Source organism: Schistocerca nitens, chromosome 6, assembly GCF_023898315.1.
Source record: "Schistocerca nitens isolate TAMUIC-IGC-003100 chromosome 6, iqSchNite1.1, whole genome shotgun sequence".
Lineage (NCBI taxonomy): Eukaryota > Metazoa > Arthropoda > Insecta > Orthoptera > Acrididae > Schistocerca > Schistocerca nitens.
The window spans coordinates 455935936-455962128 of NC_064619.1; the positions used below are offsets into that span (position 1 = coordinate 455935936).

At 42.2% G+C, this 26193-nt stretch overlaps 1 protein-coding gene across 2 annotated transcripts in view; it reads right to left on the reverse strand.

Annotated features, from left to right (window-relative positions):
- The window catches only part of LOC126263146 (transportin-1), a 148936-nt gene that overhangs the window by 70561 nt on the left and 52182 nt on the right, over nucleotides 1-26193 (reverse strand). For both annotated transcript variants that reach the window (XM_049960180.1, XM_049960181.1), the window contains exons 6-8: nucleotides 18325-18406; nucleotides 17850-17972; nucleotides 5638-5992 (exon numbers count right to left, since the gene is read on the reverse strand). In XM_049960180.1, coding sequence (XP_049816137.1) covers nucleotides 5638-5992; nucleotides 17850-17972; nucleotides 18325-18406 — 560 coding nt within the window. The remainder of the gene's footprint in view (nucleotides 1-5637; nucleotides 5993-17849; nucleotides 17973-18324; nucleotides 18407-26193) is intronic.

Sequence of the window (26193 nt, forward strand, 5' to 3'; positions counted from 1 at the left end):
CACACAGCAGATACTTGTTTGAAGATCTTTTTATTTTGTCTATCTGTGGCTCAGCATTTCTGCTTTATAGTGAGCTATCCTTTTCATAATACTGTCATCATAATGAACAATGTATGTTTTTTCTAAATATTTTTTAAGCATGATGAATTATGGAGTAAGAATCAGTAATGAGATTATAAATGAAATACATCTAGAGTAAACAAAATAGATAAATATGAATAGGTAATTTGGCATGACATTTTTATTTTGAGTGCAGGGATATTTAGTGTAATGAGGCTTTTCATCAAAAACCCTGCTCACTATCAATATTCGTACATGCTCAAGATTATTGTGGTAGATGATAAAGTGGTGTAGGAAAAAGCAGTATATACTGTGTTCCAATCTGTGTTTGTACAGAGGGTGAGTAAACAGTTAAGAAAGAGAGCAGCAGCAAGTCATCAGGAGATAAGCACCACTCACTCGCTGCACAGGGATATAGATATGCTTTGACAGTGAGTTGGTGGTGTCGTGGATGGGTTGGAGAAGAGGATCACAAAAATTGTGTTGAAGATTTAGGCTATTTCAAGCTGTAATTAAGGGGCTCTGCCATTGCAAGAGAAGAAGAATTAATTAAAAGTTTATTTCATAGCTTGAAATAGTAGTCATGATCTCATTTCAGCATCATCCTGCAACAGATCAAAGTCCAGAAGAAAAAGTTCATATTATCTACGAACATCTATACTCTGCAAACCACGTTTAACTACATGGCAGAGGGTACATCTCATTGTATTAGTTTTTGGGTGTCTTCTCATTCCATTCACTTATGGAGTGCAGGAAGAACGACTGATTGAAAGCCGTGTGTGTGTGTGTGTGTGTGTGTGTGTGTGTGGGCGCGCTGTAATTATTCTAATCTTATCCTCATAATCCCTGAGAGAGAGATACATTGGGGATTGCAATATATTCTTGGAGTAATCATTTAAAGGTGGTTCTTGAAACTTTGGTAATAGACTTTCTCAGGATAGTTCACACCTATTTATGGGAGTCTTCCAGTTCAGTTCAACATCCCTGTGACACACTCCCATGGATTAAACAAGCCTGTGACCAATCATGCTGCCCTTCTCTGTATATGTTCACTATCCTCTGCTAGTCTATGGTATGGGCCCCACACACTAGAGCAACATTCTAGAACCAGTTGCACAAATTATTTGCAAGTAATTTCCTTTGCAGACTGACTGCACTTCTCCAGTATTTTACCAGTGAACCAAAGTTTACCACCTACATTACCAATGACTGAGCCTATGTGGTCATTCCATTTCACATTCTTACGAAGTGTATTTGTACGACTTAGCTGATTGCAACAGTGCCTCATTGGTATTAGAGTCTTAGGATACTACATTTTTTCGTTTTTCTGAAGTGCACAATTTTAAACTTATGAACATTTAAAGCAAGTTGCCAATCTTTTTACCACTTTGAAATCTTTTCAAGATCTGACTGAATATTTATGCAGTTTCTTTCAGACAGTACTTCATTACAGACAACTGCATTATCTGCAAGAAGTGAGAGATTACTGTTCATATTGTCTGCAAGGTCATTAATATGCAACATGAACAGCAAGGACGCCGCTTGTGTCCTCCCTACCAAAAGGTCCTCAATTCAGTCACAAATTTCAATTGTTACCCTATATGATCATACTATTGACAATAAGCGTAGGTGTGACACCGAGTCAAATGCTTTTCGGAAATTACCAAATACTGCGTCCACCTGACCGCCTTGATATGGTGGTGGGACAGGACAGCTGGACCACAAGAATAATTCATAATGATGACTGTATATGATCAAGAATAATACAAAGGTGAGCAATATATCCAATATGGTAAACTGTAGGAAGCGCAAGAAGACTGTCACTATTTGGATTTATAACATTATATTATACAACCAACCATCCCCCCCCCCCCCAATACCAAATATTCACTGAATAAACCATCATACTGCATCGAATTACTGTAGTCTATGAACTACTGACAACTGACTACAAATGAAGGTAAAACAGTGCCATAAAATACAACGGACCGCACCGAAAGCAAGTAAGCTAAGGCATTTCATGCCAGAATCAACTGAGCAGTGTAAGGGGGGGGGGGGGGGGGTGTCTACAAAGCAACATTAGTTGATATGCAGTTAACACAACGTACCAAAACCCTGTCTGGCTCATGATGTAATGCCTTCTATAAACTACATTATGCACTGTAACTTTAAATAAAGCAATTTCAGACAAAACTAAAACACTGTACTCTTATTCTGATACATAAATACATACATTTCATTACATCCGTTAAGTGTGTACAGTTACTTTTGAATCACCCAGTATAAATATACATCCAAATCAAAGTACGTATACACAGAATATTCACTGCTAACTCATCAGTCATTCTAATGGTATGGTGTGCGGGGTAGCCATGTGGTCTGAGGTGTCTTGTCGTGCTCCGCGCGGCTCCCACTGCCTGAGGTTCGAATTCTCCCTTGGGCGCATGCGTGCTCGTGTGCGTGTGTGTGTGTGTGTGCGCTCGCTCTCTCTTTTCTGAGCGACTAGAGTCCACTTGTATTCGCCGACATATGCAAGTGACACATGGGCAATGGCGGAGACTGAGTTGGGTCTATGAGCACAAGGACTGCAAATTTGGAGATGACGTCATTGGATTCACTGTTGAGTTTACAGAGCTCATTTCTAGTCTTTATTGTTGAACTTCCACAAAAACCTTTTCAGGTAAATTCCGCGACGGAATAATTACCATTTTTTATGGACTGTAAGATGCTACAGACTAAGGCACATCTTAATTTTTAAGCAAAAATATAACATTTTTATTATTAGATTGCAAAGCCAGACTAAAAAAATTCTTAGTTTATAAAACTGAACTGACATTTAAAATCCTTTGTTGTCATCTACATACAAAAGATGGTCTTCACTGCCACCGAGAGCGTTACTTCTGCTGCACTTATTGAAAGATTTCACAATGTCTTCTCTCACTCTAGACCACTGTTTTATCAACTGACACACTTGTTTGATTGTTGCTTTCATCCATCACCATTTTGTGACATTCCTCTCTCATACACACATTAAATGGTTTACTTATTGAGACATCAAGAGGTTGCAATTGTGAAGTAATTCCTCCCACAATAACAGCAAGTTCTGTATTTCCCTGTCTCAATATTTCTTTCACAGAATTTTTCAAATGACTACTAAACTGATCTAATACAAGAAGAGAATTCTTCTTCAATGAAGCACTTTTCCTTCTCTCCCACACTCTGTTAATCCATAACTTCATACCAGCCTCATCACGTACATGAATACCACCTGGTGGTATTTCAGAAGGTTTTGGCATTGTTATGAGCTGGAAAATGATCACTGGATTAAATTTAGTACCATCAGCGCAACAAGAAAGGACAACAGTGTAGTGCATTTTAGGACTAGTTTGACAATGGTTCTTTCGATGTTGAATAATAAAGTGGTGGAAAGATAATACTTTCTCTTCATACTCTTATGGCATTTTCTGATATATTTTGGTTTTGGTTTACATGCTAAGTCAATGACACTTCATAAACCTGTAGCACCAAACAACTCCACCCTTCAAGCCTGTTAAATTCCGCTGTAGCATTAGCTTATGAGCATTTATTTGAATCATTTTTGTATTAATTCCAATGCCATTTCGACGGTGTCGCTGAATCCATTTCAATATACCATCTAGTTTTGGCCATTTTGCATTCAGTCCTCTATTGGCACAATCAATCTTCCTGATTTTTTATCACGAATGGTTTTTTGTTGGTGGAGGGCCAAAATGCTGCTTGGCTGCTCTGTTTCCATGTTATTCTGCATATGCTATTACTTTCAATTTATAGCCTGCATCATATTAATACCTTTTTTTCCATTATGAGACTAGCTACAAACTAACATTTTTTTACTGTTACTGATAACCCAAATCACTTTCAATTCAAGTTCACTGACACCATAGACTGCACTGATGCATCATAAGCTAGACAGTGTTCTGGGTTTGTGATGGAGGGCAGGTAGGGAGACAGTGTTAGGAGGCTTGTGAACTCATGTTCTTTGCATCGGTGGACTGCTGCTGCCAGTTAAATCCATGTTACCTGATACAGGTTTCACACGGTACTGAATATATGGCCATTTTTAAAGTGGTGGGAATTTTAAACCAAACACTGGACATTTTTATATAATTTCAAGTATAAGAAGCACCTGAATTTTGGAGACAAATTTTCAAAGAAAGAAATGTATCATAGTCTCTAAAATATGATATACAGAGACACTACTAGTTAGAGCTGATGTAATTGTTAGCAGTGGTGCTGATACCTGAGTATAGTGATACTTCTGTTCTGTATTCATGCCATTTGCCACAAAACTCAACGCTCAACAAGCATCCTCGTACATGTAACACTGGAGGAGGGGTTTCTTTGTCAGGCATAACTCAATGACAACAATAAGCAGCTGAGAGTCATCTTTACTAAGTTAAACGTGATCAAACCTCTCAAGAACCACGTTGAGTTCTACTCTGGAAGCCGAGCAGAATGATCTTAAGATGCGAATGAATACATGGTATACATTTACTCATATTCATAAAAGGTGCTAAATTCTGAACATTTACAACCGATACTTATTAGTGGTGACGGCTTTGCACTGCTTCCTTGGAGTCTCTGAACATGCACATCTGCAGACATTTGACAATGGGAAAGGATATTCCAGAACCAGCGAGGACAGACAGATTTCCTATTACAACTGTAATTTTGACCCTTCCGACCCCTACCCACATCTTCAGACGAAAATTATCTGTAGGTCTGTCTGAAACTATCAAAAATATACACTGTGCTGATCCAGATGGTTAATTTGTTCAGTAAATTCATTTTCACATTATTAATATAAAATTTCAAAAAATTTCAAACAATGGAAAGTCCTGGATGGAATAACAACAATATTATGAAAAGGATAGATTGGTTCTCCTCATGTAGAAGAGATGTTGAGTCGCAGACAGGCACAATGAAAAGGCTAGTCTTTTCATTGTACCTGTCTACAATTCAATATAAAATTCTAGTAAAACAAAAAGAACACAAAGTCACGTCATTTCCTAACTGGACATAGTACATACCATACGTATATGGAGTTGGAATAGATCAGCTTGCAGTTTTATACCCCTGGGGATACCATAAACTATTTACTTCCAAAAAAAAAAAAAAATGTGGAGTATAGACTACTATTCAGCATATAGAGAAGATGAGTCACAGACGGGAACAACAAAAAGTCTGCTGTACATGTGAGCTGTCCACTAAAACACACACGCACACACACACACACACTGGTCATCTGTGTGTGAGTTGTGCTTGTGTGAATGTGTGTTTTCTCTGTTAGAAGGAAGCCTTTAGGCTGAAAGTTCACATGTAAATATGTAAATCAGTCTTTTTGGTGTTCCTGTCTGCGAATCAATGTCTCCTCGTTATGGTGAGTAGTAATCTATCCTTTTCATAATACTGTTACATTGGTCTGGCTTTTCATTGTTTGATTTCACTTCCACATGAGTTGAACTGAATATATTAAAGAACACAATGAGAATGGTAAAAACTGAAAATTTCTAAATTGTTTCACATTGTGATACTAACGCAGATTCCAATCAGACAATGAGCTATCATCATCCATTGCATCGTCATCATCACCAGCACCTTCATCTTCCCCATTCTCATCAGAGTGTTTCACAGTGTGTGTTCGTGACTTGTGAAACCTTGGTCTAATATCTTCCTCTCGATCTGGTACAGCTTCATCTTCCTCTACATCACCTTTCAGCAAAATGATGTCAATATCCGAATACTTCATCCCACGAACAAGAACTGGTACAAGCCTTGTCAAGTGTGGGGACAGTGCTTCCTTACATACTGGCTGCTCTGCAAGGGACAGCCAGAATTCACATGCTTCAAGAGCCACCCCTTCATCTGGGTCCTGGGTCCGCAACAGCATGTACTGCAACATATCATCATCATGACAATGTATGTAAATGAATGGAAACAACAAGAAAAATACATCACCATCAATTTTAATTTATCTTCAATTTAGCGTAGTGGAAGACTCCACTGTTTTCTTTAACTTTTGCTGTACTTATATTCTCCTCAAAGGCTAGGAATGCTATAACAAAAACATTCAGTCCTGTGCAAATAACAAAAATCTATCCAGAACATGATGAACATAATAAACAGAGCAGAAAGAACAACCGAGTCGCTTTGTTCCAAAATGTCCTTTATCCAATCAGCATAAATTTCGGTAATTAGTAAAAAATGTATTTAACAATTTCTGTTGTATAAACTTGAAATTTTTTCTGCGTGTTTCTTAGTTATCTATTTTTGTTATTAAAAACATCTTAAAATAACATATTCCAAAATTCTGTCATAAATAAAAAAGCTCTTGGATAATGGACGTTTTGGAAACAAAATATGGAGAAGAGACATTTTGAAAATAAAAACTTTAGATAAGAGACAGTTTGAAAAAGGAAATACGGGAAAAAGTTTAAACAGTGTTTTATCAGTAAATGTATATAATTTAATTTTTATGGAAACAATATCTGTAGGTATTTTCAAAACCGAAATAATTTCTGGTTAAGTTAGGGAAACAGAAACATACCTTTACCAGAAAATTATTAAAAAATAACATTACATTAAACCTACACAATTGCAGAAAACAATTTTAAAAGTTTTATAAGGGTAGTCATTTACTTATTTAATTCTGAATTTGTCCTATTAACTGCTGTGAAGCAATTAGAAGCCATTTTCATCATCCATGTGTCCACCGGCGTTTTCATCATCAGATTGTTCTTCAGGTCTATTCTGTACTGGATTGGATCTAATATTTTTTTTTAGAAGGCCAGGTCTTCATTTTGAGCCCAGTTTTCCCCCAAAGTGAAAAGTCAGAAGCTTGTTGACATCTTTCACTTTCAGCTCTTTTACCATTACTCGAGGTAGTACTAATGATAGTTGAAAGTTTTCAACTTTAAATCCACGTTTGAGTACTTTTTATGTCTTTCTGAGATCGGTGTTATACCAATGTTCACCTGCAACAAGTACTTCACAGGTTAGCACATTGTTTAGTGTTATAATAAATATTTTAGCAGTTGAAAATTAGAAGTGCCAATTTAAGGGCTTCTTTTGGGAATTTTCGCATACCTTCTTCCTGTCAAAAATATTACAGCTCTCAATCATACTGAAAACAGTTCCACAGTCCTTAGAGATTTCAATGTATTTCTCAGGCTTAATAATAGTGTCATAATTTTGAATTTCCTTGTTCCGCAGCTCGTGGTCGTGCGGTAGCGTTCTTGCTTCCCACGCCTGGGTTCGATTCCCGGCGGGGTCAGGGATTTTCTCTGCCTCGTGATGACTGGGTGTTGTGTGATGTCCTTAGGTTAGTTAGGTTTAAGTAGTTCTAAGTTCTAGGGGACTGATGACCATAGATGTTAAGTCCCATAGTGCTCACAGCCATTTGAACCATTTGAATTTCCTTCTCAAATCTGTCAAATACGCAATCAGGTGGCACATACAAATTATCTGGTACAGGGAATACTAAAACAATGTCTTTAATATTTGGCAGTGCTTCATTTACCAACCGGAATTGTAGCATAATCATCATTAAACCGTTCCAGTTTTGTCCTCCACAACCATCTGCAAAGAGCCTTCCTAGCAACTATTCTTTAGCCTATGAAAAATTGCAGATTCAATTTCATTCACACCTTTTTTGAAGTCCAATTCTGTCCAGTGATATACAAAAACATGGTTTTTTGTTTGCTTATCTTCAGATGTACCTTGGCAGATAGTGAAGTTAAATAAATAGAACTGTCGACTATAGTAAGCTGCGTGGTCAGGCATTTTGAGAAAAACCAAATTCTTTTGGCAGTCAACAGAGAGGGTGATTTCATTTTCAGTTTTCAATATATTAAAGAATGCTTCTGCCCTCTTTTTGTGGAAACTGAAATCAATTTCAACCGATTTGTCCCCGCTGTCTAATTTCAACTAAAACTGGATGCATTTGGAACACTTGTTCACAGCAGGAGGGCCAAAGCTCAAGTTATAATCTTTGACAAATATTTCATAAAAATATAGATACGGAACTTAAAGAGCACTTTCTACTCTTGAATTGTATGCCTTGTGCAACTAACATATTGAAAGGTGGCTCAAAAAATATCGTCTTATTATTCTGGTGTTTCTGCTATAATGTTTTTCAAGTGGACAGAGGCTCTTTATGAATGAATTAACAGAATGCCTTTTAGCCTCAAACAGCTTAGACTTATTGTCTCCTCCTCTATTCTCTACAGCTAGATTTATGGAGTGGAAACGTCTCTTACAAACTCGTTGAGCTCTTTTCTCACTAACAGCAAGTACGCCACAAAAAGATACCCGAACCAAAGAAATGTTTCCAGATTTGGTATGTGGGATTAGATAGCAAATCCAATTTTCAGCAATTTGTTTCTGTTCATCTTCATTAGTTCTCTCTTTAGGTGTTTCACTCACAGTATATTTGAGTATATAGTTATCCTGATCAATTTTATTCTTCGAAGATTAAAAGCCTCCATGAAACTTACGAACATCTTGCACTGTATGCTGATTACACTTAAAAACTTTATCAGAGTGAAGGCACTGTGGTAGGCTTGGCAAAGTCTTTGATGTGTAGAGCTTCCACTTTTTCCATTTATTTAGATCCTTTATTCGTTTCCTTCGTTTGTTGTTCTGGCATGGAGTTATCTTTGGTCCCTCCATAACCTATTGTTCAGTAGTTTGAAGTTGTAGTTCCTCCAATGGCTAACCACAAAGTTTATCAACTTTTAGGCCTATAACACTGCCTGTATAGTACACTTTTAAAACAAGAAGCTCACTTTGAATGCAGAAAGAATACTTAAAAACAGCCTAATTTCAGTTACTGGTAAGAATTTTGACAGTAAAAACTAGCAAAAACACCATGGTGAAAACACAAAACAAGCACCAACTTCACAATAAACAAAACCTAACGTCAACAGTAAACAAAACTTAGCTTCAGCTGACCGTCAGTTCTACCACAACACATTTCACTGGAAAAATACCCTACATGATAATTTTAAATTATCTATTCCTTAAAATGGTTGGTAGTTGCACTGTGTGTAAAAGTCACTTCTGGGGGGGGGGGGAGGGGGTTGTCCACATTGCTTAGAAAAAGGCAAAGGGTATAGGTCGTTTTGTTACAAAAATTAGCTGTAGACGAGTCCGGCATGTTGGATTGGATAAGGGACATTCTGAAACTAAATAGGCATATTTCAGGATTTTATTACTAAATTTTAATGGTTTAAAGGACATTCTGAACGAAAACTGTAGTTTAATATGATGCAAAATAAATTTGATGAATGCTATGGTAACAATAACACAATTTCCACAAAAATTGGATAAAGGACGTTTCGGAAATGAGCGACTTAATTGTTCAGTTTCCTGATAATCTCCATATAGGCAAACTTTGCAAATGTGAAGCTGAATAAGAAGAAGAAGAAGAAGAAGAAGAAGGAGAAGGAAGAAGAAATAATAGCCTTGTGAAATATATAAATAAAAGGCTGATTGAAATATATTTACTGGCAACTATTGCAACAGCAAGATAAACGAGAGGCACAGCCTCCCTCTCCACACTAATTTTCTTCTGCCAACAACACAAATTAAAAGAATTTCTGAATGAGAACTGCTCCTACTCAGTAGATGAAGTTTTTGATATGAAGTAGTAGCTCTCTCTCTCTCTCTCTCTCTCTCTCTCTCTCTCTCTCTCTCTCTCTCTCAGCGTGAGTGTGGGAGTGTGTGTGAGTGGGAGTGAGTGTGAGTGTGAGAGATATGTTGCACATCCTTATGAAATGTATGTTGTATTCGTAATTAAGTATTAATATAATGTATTCATCCTAGAACCATTTCTATTACTGTGAGACCCCTATTTTACATTTTTGTGCAGTCCTCACATAAAAAAATGCAGAACTGTGGAAAATACAGAACTGTGGAAAAACATTAAACCCTGCTCATATTTTATGGGCACAAATACATGTAATCGGCATGTACAATTAAAAATAGCAATGCAATTTGTAGTAATGAATTTCATCAGTTCTTAAAAATCATAGATGTGCAACAGCAAGTAAAAACTCATCAAAAAAAATTGAAATTCGTATCTGGGTACAAAATAATCAAGCTGTTTTTTGATATGCTATGACTACAGTACGTAAAAAGTGTTTTTGAGATGATCCTTCATGCTCACACAGTAAAAAGCAAAAATTGATGAACGTCTTGAATTAAACCAAAAACACCACAGCAGCAACGTGATTAAACCATAAGCATAAATACAGATATCTACTAAACGACACCCTTTGTCACCATTGCTATTACTGTTTAATGCTTTTCTTATGAGCTGCCACTACCGCTGTTAAAACGTTATTTTAAATTTGATGAGAGAAACAGAAACATGAAAAAATGAGTTTACTTCCTAAGTGATGTTACACACTTGTTAGAAGTCTGCTCACTGTATTTTTGTACAGTGTGTAAAATGTAAATTTGAAAGCAAGCTCAGGGGCTACAGTTTCACTTCATGTTCTTTATCACTGCCACCAATCTTTACGATCTACAGTGTGTCGTTGGTTGGTTTGTGGGATTAAAGGGACCAGACTCCTACGGTCATCGGTCCCTTTTTCCAAATACTAAAAACACCCACAGAGAATAAAAACGATTAACAGAAGAGAGCACAGACGACACAGAACAAGAGAAACTTAGACAAAGACCAGACAAGACGAACTAAAATCACACAGAGTGTGACGGTGGTTGGCCGACCATAGAAACAAAAAAAAAAAAAAGAAAAGCCAACCACCGAGAAACACATTAAAAACTCAGATTAAAATCATAGGCCAATGGCCAGAATCAACACAAAAGAACATAACAAACACTCAAGAGTAAACGATAAAAACCCCCTGCCCGAATAAAATGTAAAACTAAGCCAGCCATAACAGGATCATCAGATAAAAGGGCAGGGAGCGTATCAGGCAGCGCAAATGTCTGCCTGACCACAGCTAAAAGGGGGCAGGCCAACAAAATGTGGGCCACTGTCAAAGCCGCCCCGCAGCGACATAGAGGAGCGTCCTCCCGGCGCAGTAAATAACTGTGTGTCAGCCGGGAGAGGCCAATGCGGAGCCGGCAAAGGACTACCGAGTCCCTACGAGTGGCTCGCAGGGATGACCGCCACACAGCTGTTGTCTCCTTGACAGCACGGAGTTTATTACGCGTTGTCAGTTCGCGCCATTCATCGTCCCATAGCGCAAAAACTTTGCGGCGTAAGACCGCCCGCAAATCAGTCTCTGGGAGGCCAACATCCAGAGATGGTTTACTCATGGCCTCTTTCGCCAGGTGGTCAACATGTTCATTGCCCGGGATACCGACAGGACCGGGGGTCCACACAAAGACCACAGAGCGGCCGCAACGGGCAAGAGTATGCAGGGACTCATGGATAGCCATCACCAGACGAGAACGAGGGAAACACTGGTCGAGAGCTCGTAAACTGCTCAGGGAATCGCTACAGATAACGAAGGACTCACCTGAGCAGGAGCGGATATACTCTAGGGCACGAAAGATGGTGACCAGCTCAGCAGTGTAAACGCTGCAGCCATCCAGCAAGGAACGTTGTTCGGAATGGTCCCCTAGAGTTAGCGCATACCCGACACGACCAGCAACCATCGAACCATCAGTGTAAACAATGCCAGAGCCCTGATACGTGGCCAGGATGGAATAAAAGCGGCGGCGGAAGGCCTCTGGAGGGACTGAGTCCTTCGGGCCCTGTGCCAAGTCGAGCCGAAGGCAAGGGCGAGGAACACACCATGGGGGTGTACGCAAAGTGGCCTGGAAAGGAGGTGGAACAGTGAAAACCCTACGCCTGGAGAGAAGCTCTTTGACGCGGACCGCGATCGGACAACCAGACCGGGACCGACGTTCTGATAGATGGACGACCGACTGCGGGAACAGGAGACGGTAGTGCGGATGTCCGGGCGTGCTAAAAACATGGGCAGCATAAGCGGCCAGTAAATTTTGGCACCTCAACCGCAATGGAGGGACACCTGCCTCCGCAAGTATGCTGTCCACAGGGCTGGTCTGGAAGGCACCAGTGGCAAGGCGTATTCCGCTGTGTAAGATTGGGTCCAGCACCCGCAATGCAGATAGGGATGCGGAGCCAAAAGCCAGGCTCCCATAATCCAGACGGGACTGGATTAACGCTTGGTAGAGCCGTAACAGGGTAGACCGGTCGGCGCCCAAGCTGGTGTGGCTCAAGCATCTCAGAGCATTTAGATGCCGCCAACACGCCTGTTTAAGCTGCCGAATATGAGGCAGCCAAGTCAACCGGGCATCAAAAACTACACCCAAAAACCTGTGGGTCTCCACCACAGCAAGAAGTTCGCCATCAAGATAAAGCCGCACCTCAGGATGGACCGTTCGGCGCCGGCAGAAATGCATAACGCGGGTCTTGGCAGCCGAAAACTGAAAACCACGCGCTATAGCCCAAGACTGCGCCTTGCGGATTGCGCCTTGTAGCTGACGTTCAGCAGCTGCAATGCCAATAGAGCTATAGTAAAGGCAAAAGTCGTCAGCATACAGGGAAGCGGAGACAGAATTGCCCACGGCCGCAGCGAGCCCGTTAATGGCTATTAAAAACAGGCAGACACTTAAAACAGAACCCTGTGGCACACCGTTCTCCTGGACGTGGGAGGAACTATATGAGGCCGCGACTTGCACGCGGAAGGTACGATACGACAGAAAATTGCGGATAAAAAGCAGCAGAGGACCCCGAAGACCCCATCCATGAAGCGTAGAAAGGATGTGATGACGCCATGTCGTATCGTATGCCTTCCGCATGTCGAAAAAGACAGCGACCAGGTGCTGACGGCGGGCAAAGGCAGTACGGATGGCCGACTCCAGGCTCACCAGATTGTCGGTGGCGGAGCGGCCTTTACGGAACCCAGCCTGAGATGGAGCAAGAAGGCCCCGAGACTCCAGTACCCAATTCAAGCGCCGGCTCACCATCCATTCAAGCAACTTGCAAAGAACGTCGGTGAGGCTAATGGGACGGTAGCTGTCCACCTCCAGAGGGCTCTTTCCAGGTTTCAAAACGGGGATGACAATGCTTTCCCGCCATTGCGACGGAAACTCCCCCTCGACCCAAAGACGGTTGTAAAGATCGAGGAGGCGCCGCTGGCAGTCCACTGAAAGGTGTTTCAGCATCTGACAGTGGATGCCATCTGGCCCAGGAGCGGTATGAGGGCAAGCGGCTAGGGCACTGCGAAATTCCCACTCACTGAATGGAGCATTGTAAGATTCTGGGTGGTGGGTGTGAAACGAAAGGCTCCGACATTCCATCCGCTCTTTAATGGAGCGGAAGGCCAGTGGGTAATTGGAAGAAGCGGAACTAAGAGCAAAATGCTCTGCCAAGCTGTTGGCAATTTCGACGGAGTCTGTACAAACTGCTCCATTCAGTGAGAGCGCAGGGACGCTGACAGGGGTCCGATATCCATAGAGGTGTCGGATCTTGGCCCAGACCTGCGATGGAGAGACATGGAGGCCAATGGTGGACACATACCGCTCCCAGCACTCCTGCTTGCTTTGGCAGATAAGGCGGCGGGCCCGCGCACGCAGCCGTTTGAAGGTGATGAGGTGTTCAATGCAGGGATGTCGCTTGTGACACTGTAGCGCCCGCCGGCGATCTTTAATCGCTGCAGCGATCTCAGGCGACCACCAAAGCACAGTCCGCCGGCGAGGGGACCCAGAGGAACGGGGAATGGCAGATTCGGCGGCAGTAACGACGCCGGTGGTGACCGATTGAACCACCGCATCAATGTCATCATTAGAGAGAGGCTCAACAGCGGCAGTGGAGGAGAACAAGTCCCAGTCAGCCTTATTCATAGCCCATCTGTTAGGGCGCCCAAAAGAGTGACGCTGTGGTAGTGACAGAAAGATCGGAAAGTGGTCACTACCACACAGGTCGGCATGCACACTCCACTGGACAGACGGTAAGAGGCTAGGGCTACAGATTGAAAGGTCAATGGTGGAGTATGTGCCATGCGCCACACTGAAGTGTGTGAAGGCACCATCATTTAAAATCGAGAGATCGAGCTGAGACAATAAATGCTCAACGATGGCGCCTCGACCTGTTGTCACTGACCCACCCCACAGAGGGTTATGTGCGTTGAAGTTGCCCAATAGCAAGAAAGGTGGCGACTATTGGGCTATCAGCGCAGCCAGGACATGCTGCGAGACATCACCATCTGGTGGAAGGTAAAGACTGTAGACGGTAACAGCCTGTGGCGTCCACACCCGAACAGCGACAGCCTCTAAAGGTGTTTGGAGAGGGACAGACTTGCTGTGCAGAGTGTGAAGGACATAGAGGCAAACGCCACCAGACACCCTTTCATATGCTGCCTGGTTCTTATAATAACCCCGACAGCCACAGAGGGCGGGGGTTCGCATTGCTGGAAACCAAGTTTCCTGAAGAGCAATGCAGAAGAAAGGGTGAAGGCTGATAAGTTGGCGGAGCTCAGCTAGATGGTGGAAGAAACCGCTGCAGTTCCACTGGAGGATGGTATTGTCCATGGCGGAGAAAGGCGTGACGGGACTGGGAAGGCAGCTTACGCCACTGGGTCACCTGCTGCCTCCGATGGAGCACCCGTGCAAATGCAATCCATTGCGTCTGAGGGACCGGCGAGATCGAGGTCCTCAGCGGACGCAATGATCTCCACCTCATCCTCAGACGCAGAGCTTTTAGGTAGCGGCGGAGTAGGTGCCACCGCAGGTGTCTTGGTCTTACGGGTCTTCAAAGTCGTTTTCTCTCGCTGTTCCTTTGGTTGCCATTGTTGAGAGGGCTTATTGGAGTCAGTCTCCGGGACCGAAGAGGATCGCGAAGCCCGTCGACCAGCGACCTGTGGCTTTTTCAACCACTGCTTGGTGTCTGCTGTGCCGCTGGTAGGAACTTGGGAAGGGAGTGACCCAAGGGATCCCTTCCAAGCGAGAGAAGCCGAAGACGACTTACGCTTCTCCGGCTTAGAAGTGGGGACTGGTGTCCCCGATGGTTTAGTGGGTGCTGCTCCTGAGGTAGATGGTGTGGGAGCAACAGCGAGAGAAGGGGCCCCCATCGTCAAGGGGGCAGGTGAGGTCCTCTGACTCAGAGCTGACTGTATGTCTTGCAGCTGAAGGAGCTGGAGCAGGAGTGACAGTGGAGGCATAAGATGACATCATGAGCAAGGGATGTAGCCGTTCAAATTTCCGCTTAGCCTCAGTGTAGGTCAGTCGGTCCAGGGTCTTATATTCCATGATTTGGCGTTCTTTCTGTAAGATACTGCAGTCCAGCGAGCAAGGTGAATGAGGCTCTCCACAGTTGACACAGATGGGAGGCGGGGCACATGGAGTATCGGGATGAGATGGGCGTCCACAATCTCGACATGTGAGGCTAGAAGTACAGCGAGAGGACATGTGACCGAACTTCCAGCATTTAAAGCACCGCATCGGGGGAGGGATATAGGGTTTGACGTCACACCGGCAGACCATCACCTTGACCTTCCCTGGTAATGTATCACCTTCGAAGGCCAAGATGAAGGCACCGGTAGCTACCTGATTGTCCCTCAGACCCCGATGAACGCGCCGGACGAAATGTACACCTCGGCACTCTAAATTGGCGTGCAGCTCGTCATCAGACTGCAAAAGGAGGTCCCTATGGAAAATAACACCCTGGACCATATTTAAACTCTTATGTGGGGTGATGTTAACGTTAACATCCCCCAACTTGTCACAAGCAATTAACCTGCGTGACTGGGCAGAGGATGCCGTTTTTATCAAAACTGACCCACAGCACATTTTGGACAAGCCCTCCACCTCCCCAAACTTGTCCTCTAAATGCTCTACAAAGAACTGAGGCTTCACGGATAGAAACGAGTCACCATCAGCTCTGGTACAGACAAGCTACCTGGGCGAATCGACGTCACTGTCATTCATTGCCTTTCGTTCCTCCCATGGAGTGGCCAGGGATGGGAACGATTTGGGGTCATAAACGTTAGCTTTAAAATGAGCCCTCGAACGCTTAGAGACTTCTGGTGGCTGGCCGCCAGCGAGAGATGATGTACCACGCTTCATTGTGGGTCATCCGCCCTGATGCCATCTACTCCGACCAAGGGCCCTCCCCACGGGCGCCACCCAGCCGCAGCAGTAGCCACCTGGCAGGATGGCCATTGCCGGGAGTCCTGATGCCCCAGGGAGATGGGCATCTACTCCTTGGCATACGTGGGGAGTTAACGGCGCAGGCATCAGTAGAGCGATCCCTGTGTTGTCAGGGGGCTACAACCAACAGGGTACATGGCGGCCCCACCACAACGGACTGGCTACCGTGCTGGATCTTAGGTGCAAAAATGTCAAAGGTCGTCGTCGCAGTTAAAAGCAACACTGCAGAGTGCAGCGTGGTAATCGCACCCAGGGACGTATCCTCGCACAAGAGATGGAAAACGAGCGGGACACCATTGTAACGACGAAAAAGCCGGCTAAAGGTCTCAATGCACGACGGATACAGTGCACCATGTAAGGCGCCCTTCCCCAATTGGCTCGCTCTTCGGAATAATTTAGAAAGATGGAGGTCAAACGCGAGAGGGGACCATCACATAAGGCCGAAACATTTGAGACTCCTTTTAGTCGCCTCTTACAGTGTGTGGTGCAAAGTATATACATGAGTAGCGTATGTAGTTATTGCAACTGTATGGTGTCAGATTTGAACACTAAAGTCTTTAAAATGTGCTATCGCAAAACCCTTGTTCTATTTCCGTGTGGCACCTCTGTCACAGCACATCATTTGCACGAAAAGTATATTTTCTGCACTTCATAAAATGCTTTAATCCCTACCTGCACTCCTATCACTGAAGGACCACTTCCCCTCTCCTCACACACAGTAAGTGAGCTCATTTTCTGTGTGCTGATGTGGTGACTTGACAAGTTGCCAGCCAACCCACTGGAAATACATGAAAAATGAAGAGACTGCGATATAAGTGCCACAAGACAAGGTGGTGGCTGGGCCTCTTTGTCACACATTGGCACAGTCCAGAAAACTACATCGACTGTTGACCTAGCAGTAGTTGTATCATAATTGCGCAGTGAAGCTAAATGTTGCAAGTTGCCTTATCTCCCCTCTCCACAATGCCCAAAAAAATTCCCTTAATTCTGCCATTACCCATGGTGGGAACCATCTGTCTTTTGAGCCACTTATAACTTGTTCATTAGATGCTAATAGGAAGAAAATGGGATGAAGTCAAGTGAGACGTCGAGTAAGAACTTAGAATTGAGGCAAACCTTACTAGGAACAAATGTAAAATTGGGGAATTTTTAGCATTGATCTTATGGGTTTTTCACAGGGGCTACAAATTAAAATTGAAGGTACACTGTATATTGGAGAGAAAATCTTATATAATACAATAGCATTGAAATTTCGTAACAATCTCTACAGAATGACATTAGAACATTGTAGACAGCAAAAGCTGAATAACTGACCATAAGTTGGAACAATGACATATGGGAAAGAAAGACAAAGTGGTCGAGTTCCAAGAAACATCTGTGTGGAGAGTGGGTTGCATTACTTCAACAAGCTGTGGAAGCACTAGGAAAATGATTGCGGCCAATTTTTTACTCCGTAACCTACACTTCAGTTACAGATTTTTTAGTCCAGCCATTTTGTGAGTGTATGTGTTGTTGCAACAAAAATCATTCAAACTAATTCACAGCTTGCAGTTCAGTACATAATGGTCTGTACACCTTAAAACAAGTAATGAAAAACTCACCTCAATAATGTTGTGCATGTTTGGTATAAGCCTATCCATACGAACTTCCAGCAACATCACCAAGGCTCGACAAACATTTTTGCGTACTTCAGGATCGTCGTCTGATGCTAAGTGGAACAGATTCTGTAAAACCAAAACTCATAATAAAAATACATTACTAGGAAGTGGCCAGAGAAACACAACGCAATAGTTGTGCAATTGTTCTCCAGAAGAATTAACTTTATTTCTCTGAGATTGTAACAATGGCATAATTTTAACACTTCTGTAGTTTCTGAACAACATCCGTACAATACTGAAAGGATGAACAAACTGAACCACCGCTATGATCTCACATCATTCATTTGCAGGTTATTATGAGAAAATAAACAGGTTCTAGAGAACATTTAACAGAAACAAAACAATATTACTTGACTGCAAGTAGTAGACTAAATATACGAAGCTCCTTATCAGAAGTCTAGATCTCTCCATTACTTACCTCCAGGAAGGAATCTATGTGGATCATCAGGGCCTGAGTTCGGTTGATGATGAACTGATTAACACAAGCGATAGCATGTGATCTGTAATTCAGATAAAAATGAGACAAGAAAATTAAAATACCTATAATAACTGTAATGTGTAATAAAATTAATTCATTAACATTTTAATACACTGGGAAAATGATATGTAATACTTTGAATGTGAAGAGTCATATAATGACAATTTACCCCAAAAATAATTAACATTTTCTGGTAATAATATGAAAGGTATAGATTACTACTCAACCCGAAGATGACACATTGAGTTGCGGACAGACACAATGGGAAGACTGTTACACTTCGGGCTTTCAGCCAAAGCCTTCTTTAGAAAGGCAAAGAAAGAAGCGCCCCCCCCCCCCAACACACACACACACACACACACACACACACACACACACACACACACACACACACACACACACACACAGGCGTGCACACGCAAGCACCAATCCTGAGTGGAGCATTGAAGGGCGGAGGGACAGCAGAGCACATGTGGGAGGCGGAGGGGGGGGGGGGGAGGGGGAGGAATCGGCACTACCTTGTGGAGCATCTCTATGATACACCCATGTGTCAAACAAACCCATGCTCATGCTCATTCATGCCATCCTTCTCAATTACATTTGACAGTTAACCCTATTTCATACAGGGCCCACACACTACCAGTATACTAGCATGGGCTGCATTAGTGATCTGTAAGCAATCTTTGTAGATTGACTACGTTTTCTCAATATTCTGCCAATAAACTGAAGTCTACAATCAGCCTTACCCACGACAGCCTATTTGATTATTCCATTTCATATCCTACAAAGTGATACACCCAGGTATTTGTAGGAGTTGTCCAATTTTCAAGTCACTCTAGAAGCTATCATGACTGAGCTACAGAGCTGGAAAAGGTGTCTTTTGCAGCAGTTTTATGCTCTTTCAAATGTTATACAACATAACATAGGTTCTAATTGAGTTTTTTTTCTTTTTTCTTTTTTTTCAAAACACACTGGGTAAGTACAGAGAGGACTGAGTGCCACAGGGCCAATATGGTAGCTGTGGAGGCCCTGAAGGAACTCCGGAAAGTGGTGGCTAATTTGACTCTGGTGAAGCTGTGACAGACCGTGCTAGCCAACAGTGGATCAACAATCAGCTTTCAACAAAGGAACTAGCCTCGGAAAGGACGTACATAAAAGATGACCCAGCAATGCAAATGGACTCTGAACACTGGAACACTAAAAGGAAAGGTAAGGGGATGCTGGACATGAGGGAAAGGAGAACGCTATAGATTTTAGGCCCGGGAGAGAGAAAATGGGAAGAAGAAGGCAATAGGGAACTGAGGAAAGGTTACAGATAGTACTGGAGTGGAAATGAAGAAGGAAGACAAAACAGAATGGGAGTTGTGAGGGATGCTCTACAAGAAGAGGTACAGATGATAAGTTCCAACATTACTTGTGTACTACAAAGAATAATGTAGTATTTTAAGGAAAGTCATTGAAATATCCGTAAGTATTCATATCTTGGCAGAAATAAATAATGCGGATAATATGACGAAAACTATGTATAAGGAACATCCTCAAACAGGAGACAAGGCAGCCAGTCAGTGTACAAGATTCCTTAACAAACTAAATGACAATGTTGTGACTTATAACACACATGTTGCAACAAATACAAAACTTCAAATGACCAGAAGTAGCACCTGCATTGTTCACTGAAATTAATAGTTATAATAATACTACAAAACAAAGCTCTTGTGGGGTTGATGGATTTTCGAACAGAATTCTGAAAAGTTGTTCCTTGGCGATATACACAATGCATCAATGGCACAAGGAATTTTTCCACACAGGTTTATATATGTAATTGAATCTACCTTTTTTGGAAGGCCACCATTTCAATGTTCTTCCCATCTCAGTTGTGCAACGCGGTGCTAGTAATGCTATTGGTTGTCAAATAACAGGAAGACAAAGTCCATACTTTTAAATGGGCATTGGTCACTGACACGCGCCATTTTGAATTAACAGCTGGCTGTGGAAAACAGCTGAAGAGCGAATAGCAATTTTTTGTTACTTTGTGGAGGAAGTCTGATTGCTTCTGGTTCACTTACAAAGTATTATTACCTGAAAAATGAGTTATGACAGAAGCACTGCAGGTGATACTGAAGATGTACCAGTAGGTAGAAAAAGAAAGTGGAAGAAATTGTAGTTAAAAAGAAAGAAAACAGAAGCAACTCTATTTAAGGGTGAAGCCTGTGCTAATCACACAGGGAAACCAATTGAAACTAAAAAAAAGTGAATTCTCTTATGGGTAATAAAATCTTTCATTTTATTTAGCACGTTTCTATTACATTCCTTCGAATTATTGTCACAAAAATTAACACCAAATGAATACCCTAATATATTCTGTTTGGTTATCATGAATGTAACCTCAGACATCATGAGTAACAAAACTAAAAACAGCTATGTTTATATCCTTTTATTAATTCTGAAATTAATTTTATTGTTGTTATTTTGAGATATAAGAAGAAAGCGTGGAAGAAATTGGAGACACATTATTACAAACTTTTACAATATTCCTAATAAGAATGAGCAATACCTATTTCTTAAAGAATTGGCAGATTCTCAAGAAGTCAAGCAGAGAAGACAAGCAACAACGATAACCCTGTGGTGACGAATTCATTTAGTTTTTCGTATCATGCTGGTTGTTGCATCACTTGAAGGGTTTTGACTTCAATGAGAAAAGAGCAAGAAGAATAAGACAGCTTAAGCTCTCTGGGAAAACACCAGACGACAGGAGGGGTAGGAGAATTACACATGACCTTGAATCTTGTGTTTATGAAGCTATACACTAACATATTCAGTCATTCCCCTTATGAGAAAGTAATTCACTGGTAAAAAGGTATGTTATCTTAATGCCGACTTAAATGTGAAAATGGGTGGAAGTTGTTCTTACAGAAGCACCTGAAGAGTACAGTAACTTACATTTTTTATTGGAACTACTTCTCTGGCGACAATTTCAATTATAGATTTGGACAGTCACAGGTGGATTCCTGCTGCACTTGTGAAGAGCTGAAATTAAGACTTACAAGGAGAGGCCGCCAATTGTGAAATTCAGATTCGATTCATACTGCGCATAATAAAAGCTCATGGCCAGAGGTGCAATGTGGTAAAGCACCAAGATGCACCTCTCAGCCGTTGTCGAGAAAATTGACAGCTAAAAGAAACTGTTGCGGTGAAATACTCTCTACGATTAATAGTTTTCCACAGCGTCGTGGCGCAGTGGTGAGCGCTCGGGTTCGTAATCCGAAGGTCGCTGGATCGAATCTCGGGCCATGCAAATTTTTTTTTATTAGTATTTGTTTCTTGTAATTCAAATTACACACACACACACACACACACACACACACACACACACACACTATTATATGTATATAAAATTCCCGGCAATCAGTTGCAACAATTATGCATATAATAAGTTGTTGAAAGTCGTTTGTTGTGGAAAACGTGGCGACTTCGAACATGATTATGCTTTCCGCAAACAAAGTTGTATTTCACAAATGTTGTTAATTGTCTTCATAATGTTTACCACGTATAGTAAACGGAAGACGTAGAAACGATATTCCGAAACGAATACGTATAGTGTAAGTCAAACGTTCGAATTAGAATAGAGACCCCACGATATATATATATATATATAGATATGGAAATGGAAAAAAGAACACATTGACACCAGTGTGTCAGACCCACCATACTTGCTCCGGACACTGCGAGAGGGCTGTACAAGCAATGATCACACGCACGGCACAGCGGACACACCAGGAACCACGGTGTTGGCCGTCGAATGGCGCTAGCTGCGCAGCATTTGTGCACCGCCACCGTCAGTGTCAGCCAGTTTGCCGTGGCATACGGAGCTCCATCGCAGCATGCCGCGACAGCGTGGACGTGAACCGTATGTGCAGTTGACGGACTTTGAGCGAGGGCGTATAGTGGGCATGCGGGAGGCCGGGTGGACGTACCGCCGAATTGCTCAACACGTGGGGCGGGAGGTCTCCACAGTACATCGATGTTGTCGCCAGTGGTCGGCGGAAGGTGCACGTGCCCGTCGACCTGGGACCGGACCGCAGCGACGCACGGATGCACGCCAAGACCGTAGGATCCTACGCAGTGCCGTAGGGGACCGCACCGCCACTTCCCAGCAAATTAGGGACACTGTTGCTCCTGGGGTATCGGCGAGGACCATTCGCAACCGTCTCCATGAAGCTGGGCTACGGTCCCGCACACCGTTAGGCCGTCTTCCGCTCACGCCCCAACATCATGCAGCCCGCCTCCAGTGGTGTCGCGACAGGCGTGAATGGAGGGACGAATGGAGACGTGTCGTCTTCAGCGATGAGAGTCGCTTCTGCCTTGGTGCCAATGATGGTCGTATGCGTGTTTAGCGCCGTGCAGGTGAGCGCCACAATCAGGACTGCATACGACCGAGGCGCACAGGGCCAACACCCGGCATCATGGTGTGGGGAGCGATCTCTTACACTGGCCGTACACCACTGGTGATCGTCGAGGGGACACTGAATAGTGCACGGTACATCCAAACCGTCATCGAACCCATCGTTCTACCATTCCTAGACCGGCAAGGGAACTTGCTGTTCCAACAGGACAATGCACGTCCGCATGTATCCCGTGCCACCCAACGTGCTCTAGAAGGTGTAAGTCAACTACCCTGGCCAGCAAGATCTCCGGATCTGTCCCCCATTGAGCATGTTTGGGACTGGATGAAGCGTCGTCTCAAGCGGTCTGCACGTCCAGCACGAACGCTGGTCCAACTGAGGCGCCAGGTGGAAATGGCATGGCAAGCCGTTCCACAGGAATACATCCAGCATCTCTACGATCGTCTCCATGGGAGAATAGCAGCCTGCATTGCTGCGAAAGGTGGATATACACTGTACCAGTGCCGACATTGTGCATGCTCTGTTGCCTGTGTATGTGCCTGTGGTTCTGTCAGTGTGATCATGTGATGTATCTGACCCCAGGAATGTGTCAATAAAGTTTCCCCTTCCTGGGACAATGAATTCACGGTGTTCTTATTTCAATTTCCAGGAGTGTATATATATTTGAATTATTAAAAAAGAAAAAAAAGTTGCATGGCGCGAGATTCGATCCGGTGACCTTCGGATTACGAACTCTAGCGCTTACCCTTGCCCCACGACGCTGTGGAGAACTATTAATCGTAGAGAGTATTTCACCGCAACGGTTTCTTTTAACTCTCAATTTTCTCGACAACGGCTGAGAAGTGCATCTTGGTGCTTTGCCACATTACACCTCTGGCCATGAGCTTTTATTATGCGCAGTATGAATCGAATCTGAATTTCACAATTGGCGGCCTCCCCTTGTTAGATCTCAATTTCTCTATGATGCAGCAAAAATTAAAGGCTGAATGTGTTTTCCTTATTTGATTACACGCAAAACATCAGTCGGCCAAAAGTGCTGGTCCACAGACTATTTTATTTATCGAAACTTACAGTGAATGCTTTTTTCCAGTCTTGATATAAAAAGAGGATCTAGTTCACCTTATGTTTATCATGAAGGAAATTATAACGGGTCCTAATGAAGTATATTCCTTTCTATTTGACTATTTAATTGCATGTTACTTGTAACCTACTGCAATATTTTGCACTTTGATTACAGTTTTCTTCTCGTGTGCGATTCTGAATGACCTGTGGTGTAATAGAATGTTGTAATGTTATCAATTACCAGTCTTTCATTATCATTTTTCATGCTTAAGCCAATCTCTTTTTAAAAGTGTGGATTTTCTAACAATTACTATAGGGTATCATATACAGTAAGAAGTTAAACAATAAAATATTGCGAACCAGCAAGGCTTGCAGCTCAGCCTTAAAACAACAAACAAATATCACAGGCTCAAAACAATAAATCTTCACTGAAAGTAGCTGCAATGCTCAGAATTATGTACTTTCAGATAGTCTGTTTCTAAAATCAGTTTCTTCGATTTCTCATTAATTTGCATTTCATGATTTCCGACCTTTTAAAAAAGACTGATTCAATTATTAAACCACCTCACAGGAACAGTGGCAAGATATACTTAAACAAATATCATCCAATTTCCTTACTGACGTATTTTTCCAAAACATTTGAAAAAGTAATATACTCAAGAGTAGCTGCAAACTTCAGTGGAAACAAGTTTTTAGCATATCACAGTCTAGATTACAAAAAGATTGTTCAACAGAGAATGCTATTTATACACACACTCATTAAATGGTACAAGTCTTAAATAATAATACATTGGCAGTTGGGTGGTTTTTGTGGTCTCTCCAAGGCCTTCAATTCTATCGATCACAACACACTCTTAGAAAAACTCAAGTTTTATGGCTTTATCACACAGCTGGTCTGAATCATACCTGACAAACAGAATGCAAAAGATTGTGCTGAATAATTTAGACAATGTCAGAAAGGTAGAAAATTTTAGTGACTGGGATAAAATCACAAAGGAAGTCTCATAGGGTTCAATTTTGGGTCCACTCCTATTCCTTATATATGTGAATGACTTCCACTTAACAATCAACATGAAAAATTGGTACTTATGCTGATGACACTAGTGCTATAATAAATCCCATTAGAGAGAAAGCAACAGAAAAGTTAGTAACCGACATTTTCCAAAGTGGTTCTCTGAAAATAGATTCTCCTTAAATTGTGAAAAATAAGCGGCATTCAGTTCTGTACATCAAATAGAGTCTTACCAACAATTGATGTAGCACATAAGTAGGAGTCAGTAAGTGGGGTAGAATGGTCCAAAATTTTGGGAGTACACATTCATGAAAACTTATTTCAATAAAGGAATCTTTCAAATCTATGGAACATGTAACTAACAGAAGACTGAAGATATGAATAATGAGAAACTCAACTGGAAGCAGAAGGATGGGAAAGTAGAAATGAATACGGAAAGAGATTGCTGAAATCTGCAAAAGAAAAGGTTTAGTGATAGGTATCTCAGTGTTTTAGGGATAAAAAATTCAGAAAGTAATGTGGCATAGTTAGAATCTGGCACAGAAATCTTTGGTGGATTGTATGTTCTATATTTGGGTGATGAATAATACTGCAACAAGTTAAAGGTACTACACCATCTGAGGCATTGGATATGGCTACCAGCTGCTGGTAGTGATCGTGAGAATCAATAAGGAATGGAAGAAGACACAACCAGGAAAAGAGTATTAGAGTATGGAAACTGAAGAAAGAGGATGTCAAAGAAGTATACTGGGAGATTTTAAGGGAAATGTTACCGAAGGATGAACCAAAAACAGGAGAACAGGAATGGGAACAATTTAAAAATGCTATGGTAGAAGCTGCAGTAGCTGTTTGTGGAAGCGCAAGTGGTAGAAATTGGTGAAAGGAGACACCACGATGAAATGAGAGTCCAGAAGGTAGTGGGAAGGAAGAATGAGGTCTTTAAGCAGTGGGTCCAAGAAAGGAATGAATTAGCTAGAGGAGTATAAGGAAAAGAAGAAAAGAGGCTAATAAAACAGTGGCAGCTGAGGAGAGAAGAAAGTGGATGGAAGAATGGACAAAGATGGAGGAAGATAGCAGAGGAAATAAGAAAGTACTTTATGGAACGGTCAACAGTAAGACGAGAGATTTGAGAGAGGATGCAACAATGATAGATCGAAATGAGAAAGTTAATAGCAAAAGACATTGAAGATAGTGTGGAAGGAATACTTTCAGCATTTGCTAAATCCAAACAAACTTGGAGATGAGGATAACCGAACAGACTGAAGGAGACAGATTTAAACTCTGGGGGATAAAATGACTTGCCACGGAAAGAAATTGAAATAACACTGGACA